This window comes from Teleopsis dalmanni, unplaced genomic scaffold, assembly GCF_002237135.1.
Source record: "Teleopsis dalmanni isolate 2A unplaced genomic scaffold, ASM223713v2 unscaffolded_contig_1800, whole genome shotgun sequence".
In the NCBI taxonomy this organism is placed as follows: Eukaryota; Metazoa; Arthropoda; class Insecta; order Diptera; family Diopsidae; genus Teleopsis; species Teleopsis dalmanni.
The window spans coordinates 1-8,346 of NW_024033182.1; the positions used below are offsets into that span (position 1 = coordinate 1).

Consider the following 8,346-nt stretch of genomic DNA (forward strand, 5'->3'; position numbering starts at 1 on the left):
TATAAAAAAATTCACTTTAGAAGCTTTTTAAATAATAAAATATATAATTTTTTAAATCCAATCCCATTGGATTTACTTTGTACTAAAGTAACAAGATTATCTTGTGATGAATTCCTGAACATAAAACACAAAGGCAACGAAATAGTTAACTGTTTCGCCAAACGAGGATCTCAATGTCAACGAATCGGAACTAAGCCTTTTTGTACGCCAGCCGGAGAGCACACCAAATATTGTTATGATACCGAATTTAAAAACTGGTAGATGAAGTATTAAGGTCAAAGACAAGCCAAGAGACTTAACCAATCTACAACAATCTCTACTCGACACTTTACTCTGAGCAGAGGGGATATTAGAACTTTCATTGTGTTTCTAATGTGGTCTGTAGGTATCATTTGAGCAAAACGAGCACTTCAGCAACAGAGTTATCTATAAGGGGGACAGACTATTTGCTCCTTATGATATATGCAACAATACAAAACCGTTAAATCAGTTCAAGTTTATTAAACTTCGTAAAAAATAATGATCTAAGTTGTCTACCTATTATAACTTCGCTGATTAACTCATTTACTGTAAGTTGAAAACTATCTTCAGCTTTTAGTAAAAATTAAGAAATTACTGAGAGAAATTATATAATTTTCTAAAGTTTTTAGAGATGTCAGACGTTGATATATAAGTAAACAAATGGTGTGGTACATTTCCTACAATTGTAACATTAATTTTGAAGAAGTCAGTTAAAATTTTTCATTAATATCTATATCATTATGACCTTTAAATAATGTCGCAATTAGTGAACTATCTAAACATGTTAGATAATTTAAAGTTAAGTCGTCTAAAATCATAAACGAGTTAGGTATATAAATTAACTTAATTCAACCCAAACTGACCTTTGGGTTTCCAAACCCAATCATCTGGATTGGTCGCAGCGACTGGCAGGCCTTGATATTACAAGAAGTGAGTGACAAAGACAGCCTACAAGATGATGATGAAGTGTTTTCTAGAAGAAATTCTAGAAGAAACAAAGAAGAAATTCTCATTGACTATACTGATTGCGAGAAGGCCGAATATATAACTATGGTAAAAGAAAAGCCGATAATTTCTTAATCACTCCTTCTAATAATCATATACCACTCCAAGTTGAGCTCAATAAACATATTTAATAACCTGGTATCGGTAGGATTTGATATAGCCCTCCTTTAGAAGTTGTAGACATGCGGCAATATGATCTACGTTCTTAAAGTGAAAGTTAAAAGGTTCGTTTGCCGTTCAGGATACAAGTAGACTTCATGCTTGTATATTAGCCAAGGAAAATATTAATACCTTTTTGCTTCCACAGGAGTACCGAAGTTTTGGTGGTGGTAAACATTAAATTTGAATATTTTAATTTCTATATAGAGTCTGTCCACATGATCCAAACTGGATTCAAACGCTTTTAACAGAAGTTGCTGCAGTCACAAAAAAAATACTAAAGATGCTTCTTCCTGCATTGCATCAGGTATGGAAAAAGGTGTGTGCGTCATTCTACTTAACTTAGATGAATCAATCTTTTCCTAAAATCTATCTCGTTAGGCACTTCAAAATAAGATGGGAATTGAACTTCAATTCCTTCAAATTAAACAACACAGTTAGTTTTGAAGCCTTCTCAAATAAGTTAGGATTAGAACTTTCTCTCCATCTGTCTAATCTATGTTCACCTTAAGGATATAAACAAAGATCAACACAAAATTTCTGTACATGTCTTAAACAAATATTTCCAAACTCATACTTTTTTAAGTTGATGCAGCGACGTAAGTGTTTTAAAATGATGTTGATAATTGACAACTCAAAGTAGAGAATAATAGCAGATAATGTAAAATCAATTATATTAATTCGTAGACCAAAAATTATCTTATCTTCCTTTCAGAACTCTTCAATATCAAATTCTATATTCAAATACTGTCAAGCACCTAGTAATGATATTTGGTTATATGAACGAATAAATCATCAAAGTTCACTTAGAAATTACAGACGATATTAAGAAATACAAATCTATTGGATGGATTAGTAAATATGTGGTACAAAAAAAAAAGGAAGGGAAGGAATAAAGTGTTTCTGATGCACTTGGTTTTACACGTATATAAACACTTTATCCAAATTTTTATTTTTTGACAATAATGAATTCAAAAATTTGAAAAGGCATTACTTAGTTTAGGTAGAGATATAGCGTAATGTTAGTGTCAGTATAAATAACTGTTTAGAATTATAACTCTTTTGAAAACTTTTGAACAAATAAGTCTATCTTCTCTTTTTGTTAGTTTATATATGAAAAATATTTAATAGAAGTGTTAAATCACTATTTCTATTTATCACCCAATCTCCCTAAATTATGCCCTTGGTTTCTGGCTTAGATGAACCTAGTCCACTAGGTATAAGCCTATCTGCTTTCATCTCTCTCCCATGATTACTGGAGTGAAGTTTCCACACCGCTGTGGAAATCTTCGGGTTCAAGCGGTTTTCGGTGGTTTTAGTGGGTTCAAGTCACACACCGATAGCAAATAAAAAAAAGTTATTGCTATTGCAATCACTATAAAAGACATAGCAAACAAACTACTCCACTAAATGTCAATCAAATTTGTCGGAATCATTGTACATTTATTGGGAGTTCTCTATTAAAAAATCGTGTTTTTTTTGTCTCTTATGTTGTTTAAAGATATTTGTCATCAACTGTAATTTATTATAGATAAAAGTGGAAATTACATTTTATGGTCCTACTTTTAATTGTAGATTTCCAGTTTTGTGCGTCTTGATTTGCTTGATGCTTTATTATTTATAGGCCACTTTAGAGACATTAGCACTTTAAATGTCAACATCGAACCTTCTGTTTAAATATTAATTATAAAATGCAAATCAAAGAGCGATGTAATCTCTGATTTATTGCGAATGAAGAGGTAGTATCAATAAAGAAATTCTTGGATTTCTTAATAGCATTTATCAGTTGAACTCAGTTGCAGTTGGCATTTTTCAAAATTTACTCGTTTTTGAAGGTACTGACAGCAATAAATTAACAACTTCCCCTGAAAATCTGAAGACGTGAAATTAGCGAGTTTTGTGCAATTTTAAGTTATTTTGTTGACTATTTTTGGTATTTACAAAATTATAGATTTGAACTTAGCGTGAATAAAGCTCAGAAAAGACACGCATGAGGTTAACAAAATTAGCGGCTGTGAGTATGGATGCGTTCTACTCAGTACTCAGTACACAAAGTACAAGTATGGAAAATGACCAAAAATCTATAGAAACAAGCAATCTATAGAAAAACCGGAATCTATAGAAAAAAAACAGAAACTGAAAATGAGAGGAAAATCACGTAGAACTAATGCACCTTTGCCATCGACTACTGGCAATGATTTTTGCAAAATATGCCGGACTTGGCTTAAATGTTACTTGCATGTGGCCGGGTCATTACTCAGCCGCTAGTTGGGCAGCACGAGTTTGTCGTTAATCGTTTGCAGTTAGTTGACTTGTATCTCAAACCACCTTTAACCAATCAAGAATCTTCACATTAGTTAAGTGCAATTCAAACTTTACACTGCGCTCAGGTTAATACAATAAATTGAAAAAGCCATACCAAGCGCAGCGAACAAAAAAACAAAAAAAAACAAGTAACATCAAAATAAAAATTATGACATTTGCAGATTCTAATGTACCTATGCAGCGTGTGCATTCAAAAGCGTATAAATGCATCCACGGTGCATAACAGAAATTATTCTTTTAGTAGATCTAACAGAAACAAGTAGCCGTCAATTGTAGGTGCTAGCTAGTGCAATCGCATATTTACCACTTTGGATTAATTTGAGCCAGTGCTTCACAATACTCTTCTCAGCTGCAGACATGAAATTGGTAAACCAGCAATCGCATACTTCCAGCACTTTAAGGATAATAAATTGTGGATTAATTTTTTTTTAGATGCTAGTCTTTGTTGTTTGCACCTTCATTGCTGTTTGTAGCGCTGCACCACAATCCGGTAAGGATGTTGAAACTATTGAGTATGAATCGGATGTCGGTCCTGATGGCTACAAATTCAGGCATGTTAAATAGTTGCAATATTAGAAAAATATTATTAAGTGTTGATTACATTACAGTTATAAGCTTAGCGATGGTACAATACGGACTGAGGAAGGTGTACTTAAAAATGTTGGAACCGAAAATGAATCTATATCAGTAACTGGCAGCGTGACGTGGGTGGGGCCTGATGGTGTAACCTACACTATGACATTCGTTTCAGATGAGAACGGCTTCCAACCTGAGGGAGCACATATACCAAAATAATTGTTGCTTGACTTTATAAGAGATTCGCCCTAGGTTTTATGTTTAGTCGTGATGTGTTAAAGTTAATGATCCTTTTGTCCCTTTCGTTAATAAGTTAATAATACTATAAATAAAACTAAACAATTCAAATCGGTTCAGTCAGTGAAAAATACTTAATATTTGTTTTTTTAATATTTTTAAAATTTATGCAGAGGTGGGATTTTGTGTTTTTTTTTTCTTTTATGAAGAAGGTAATAAAAATCGACCTATTTAAAAAGTTTAAACATACTATTGCCAGACAAGAAGGGTAGTACGATTCAAAACTTACTACTCCTATCAGCACTTCGTGTCATTAAAATCGTTAAATTACTATTTAATTACAACATCAACATTCATATGTTGAAAAATTTATAAAACAGAATTCATTCAAAAATGAATACATTATAAACTTAAATGTATAAGTATATGAAAAATGGATTCATTTTCAGCAGCTTTTTCGTATGAGCGTTTCATAAGATGGATATTTATTTTCAAATTCAATCTGAATAAAATCAGAAGAAATTCAATTTAGTTAAGTTGTAAAGTTCAATTTTTTTGTTGTTGCTATTCACTACTGTTCGAAGCTTCTCTATTAAATACAATAGATTCTATTAAGTAAAATAGTCACTACTGTCATAACTGACGTTTAAATGCAATAGTCGCAATGGATAAATCGTAGCATGACTTTTATTACGTTAGATTACTAGATTAGGTTCTAAACATAAAAGAGAATAATATAAAATCATGCAATAAATAATGTCTCTACAACAGAATAATAATGAAATTTATTAATTCAAAATAACTATAATTAAATTATTTAAATATTCTATAGCTGGTTTATGATTGCGGTCTAATATAACAGATAAAGTGAATTTATCACATTACAAAAAACTTCAAAAGTGGGAACATATAAGTCAACTACGGTTTCGGATCGGTTGGCTTATGCACACTAACTCTAAGCTTCACATTTGGCAGAGTATGAGTTCAACCCTTGGTACTTGCAGTTTAAAAAAAATTATTAACGAATAATCAAATATAAGAAATAATTCCCATTGATAAATAAGACCATTGATAATGAGTATTTGGCAATATTCGAAACTGTGTGGTCAGCCAAAAGTTCAAATAAAAATATTATTAAATTATGTTGTTGCAATTCACTACAGCTATCCATCTGTTTTCTGTTATCTATTTATAAATAAATGAATTTCGTCAAATCGATTTAGTTTTTCAAGCAGACTATGAATGTTGTCATTATGGTTTTTATAATATCGCGGTATCTATTTGGCCAAACTATAGCCATGGATTAATACTAAGGTAATCAATAAAATTACCATAAGTCATCGACTTGCGTTTATAACTACTAGAAAAAGCATTTACATGTTTTATGAGGTTACTACAGTAGCCGAAAACATGGATGATTGACTCATTTAGACCATAATTTAGACCATTTAGAACCTTTAAATCACATAAGTTGTCTGAAAAAGCTTTGAACAGAAACACCATTATTTTGATAGATATAGACTATGAAAAGTCTTAAAGTCACACTTATGAGTCTTATGATTATGATATTTATAAGGTAAGAAGGATGAATTAATTTAAAATAGACGGTTACATAGTATCAAAATATAGCGGTTTAATATCTCCGAAATTGTGGGAGTTTAGTTGTGCAGTCCTCTACACACAACTAAAAAAACGAAATGTCTTTTGAATAATATTTGCAGACTAAAGAATTTTAGAGACAGATATCCCTATTATTATGATTGTGAAGATAATTCAAAACTTCCCACAGCCCACAGAACAGTTGCAGAAATTGTCATTAAAAAAATATCATTTGTCGAATTTAGTTGAGAACCAATCAATACACACCCTTTACCCTATCATTTAGTATTCAAAAGTTGTAAAAATTTTTTTTTTCACATAAAAATTATTTATTTGTAACAAACAGTCCTAACAATTAAAGCAAGTCCTTTAAAAACTGAACTTAAGCTTCTGGGGCAACTGGCAAATGAGCGCCTTGTGGTTGGAAACCGTTTTCATCAGCAACATAGGTGACGGTGTAGGTTACGCCATCATCACCAACGAAACTGTATTTGCCTTGTACGCTGATGGCTTCGTTTTCGCTTCCAATGTTCTTGAGTTGACCTTGTGCATTAGCAGAAACACCATCGCTGGTTTCGTAACTGTAATTAGAGAATAATTGTTAGCACTAAAGGTTGATAAACCCATCTCAGCAGAATTTCTTTACTTACACATAGTTGAAGGATTCGGGTCCAACTTCGGAGTCTGAGCGCAAGATTGTGGCTTCCTCTGGACGAGGAGCAGCCAAAGCGACAGCGAAGAGAGCGGCGAAAACAATAACGAATTTCATTTTGTTTTTGGTGATTTTTGGTGTGTGCTTGAAGAAGCTTGAGGAACTTATGATTGTGAAAGAAGGTGACAATTTTAATTTATATCAAAATGCTTAAGGTTTAAAAATTTTGCTCAGCTACAGAATTCCGGTTTAATTAACTCTTATTTGGCTTTTTATGTTTAAGTTAATTTACATTCACACAGTTCGATTGCAAAAAAGAAGAAGATTAATACAAAACAGCGAAACTAACGCGTTATAATTTCGTAGTTGCCATAAAATTTCATACACAAAGGCAATAAAATAAGCGGAAGGCAGTGAACTAGTTCAGTGCGTATGAGTTGTTAATTTTAATTCAAACCAACATTTAATATCATTTGAAGATTTGAAGATTCTATTATTTTTATAATTTTTACATTACAAATTCCGTAAAACAAGAACTTTTGTTTAAGTTTTAAACTTAAGGCTTGAATATTAAGGCTTGAAACATACAAGTTTGTAAAATGAAACTAACTGGCGTCTACGACGTCTAATACAATGTCTACATTGTAGCGTCTTCGACGTCACAAGCCAATAAACTAACATGGTTATTTGCATTTCTTCCGAAAATAGAATTCAATGCTATCTTGATTATAAACGCTATTAGAGAAGAAAAGCTCCCACTAAACCAGATCTTAGGGCTAAGAAATATTTAATAATTTAGTTTACGAAATATAGTTTTTGATATCTGGTTTTTTTGTTGAAAGAATTTGTTTTCGGGTACTGCTATAAATACCGTAGTTTAGTTTCTGATTAACAACATTAGTTTTCTGTTAGCTAACAAGTAAACAATTGCATCAACCAAAAATGAAATTCGTTATTGTATTCGTTGCTCTCTTCGCCTTCGCCTTGGCTGCTCCAGCTGATGTTCAAGTTTTGAGATCAGAATCCGACGTACAACCCGATGGATACAAATTCTCCCTCGAAACCAGTGATGGCACACTCAAGGAAGAACAAGGATCATTGAAGAATGTTGGTACTGAAGAGGAAGCTATTGTAGTTCGTGGCTCATTCAGCTGGGTTGCTGATGATGGTCAAAAATACACAGTCAACTATGTTGCTGATGAAAACGGTTTCCAACCAGAAGCTGCTCATTTGCCAGTTGCTCCAGTAGTATAAATACGAGTAATTTTTTGTTACAAATGCAATTTTTTTAGTTTAAGATAAAATGATAATAAAATTCAAAAAAACATCAATTAAAAGTTTTTTCATTTCATTTAAAAATGCGAACTTTATATACAAACGTATAAATCAAAAGATGTCTTCACAGCCAAGCAAGCAAGTCATCATTTTTGTTATATCAAATATAAAATTAAAATGAAAATTAGTTGGAAATTAAATTTTTAAAGTCAGACTACTTTAAAACTTTTAATTATATTTTCGTATTTTACAATTATCTCAAAAATAATTATTTACGAATAATTAAATACAAGAATTATTTCCAAGACCACTGATGAAGGGTATTTGGCAATACTCGAAACAGCTGTATGGTCAGCCAAAAATTCAATTAATTAAAATAATTTAAAAAAAAAAAATAAAATTTTTGTTGTTGTTTCACTTCTGTTCGAAAATCTCTTTATGTAAATATAACAAGTTTCTATTAAAACTATAATAGTCACTTTCGTCTGGAAAATTTG

At 31.6% G+C, this 8,346-nt stretch overlaps 3 protein-coding genes across 3 annotated transcripts; 2 read left to right on the forward strand and 1 right to left on the reverse strand.

Annotated features, from left to right (window-relative positions):
- The first annotated feature begins 3,736 nt into the window (after nt 1-3,736).
- Nucleotides 3,737-4,461, forward strand: LOC119664342 (endocuticle structural protein SgAbd-6-like). The gene is made up of 3 exons (XM_038073853.1): nt 3,737-3,876; nt 3,943-4,061; nt 4,119-4,461. The coding sequence occupies exons 1-3, from the start codon at nt 3,868-3,870 to the stop codon at nt 4,303-4,305; spliced, it is 315 nt and encodes a 104-aa protein (XP_037929781.1). The 5' UTR covers nt 3,737-3,867; the 3' UTR covers nt 4,306-4,461.
- Nucleotides 4,462-6,227: 1,766 nt separating this feature from the next.
- On the reverse strand, nt 6,228-6,742 carry LOC119664343 (larval cuticle protein 65Ag1-like). The gene is made up of 2 exons (XM_038073854.1): nt 6,573-6,742; nt 6,228-6,503 (listed from the first exon to the last, which is right to left on the reverse strand). The coding sequence occupies exons 1-2, from the start codon at nt 6,689-6,691 to the stop codon at nt 6,305-6,307; spliced, it is 318 nt and encodes a 105-aa protein (XP_037929782.1). The 5' UTR covers nt 6,692-6,742; the 3' UTR covers nt 6,228-6,304.
- A 774-nt stretch (nt 6,743-7,516) lies between these two features.
- LOC119664344 (larval cuticle protein 65Ag1-like) lies at nt 7,517-7,828 on the forward strand. The gene has a single exon (XM_038073855.1). The coding sequence runs from the start codon at nt 7,517-7,519 to the stop codon at nt 7,826-7,828; it is 312 nt and encodes a 103-aa protein (XP_037929783.1).
- Nucleotides 7,829-8,346: the final 518 nt, after the last annotated feature.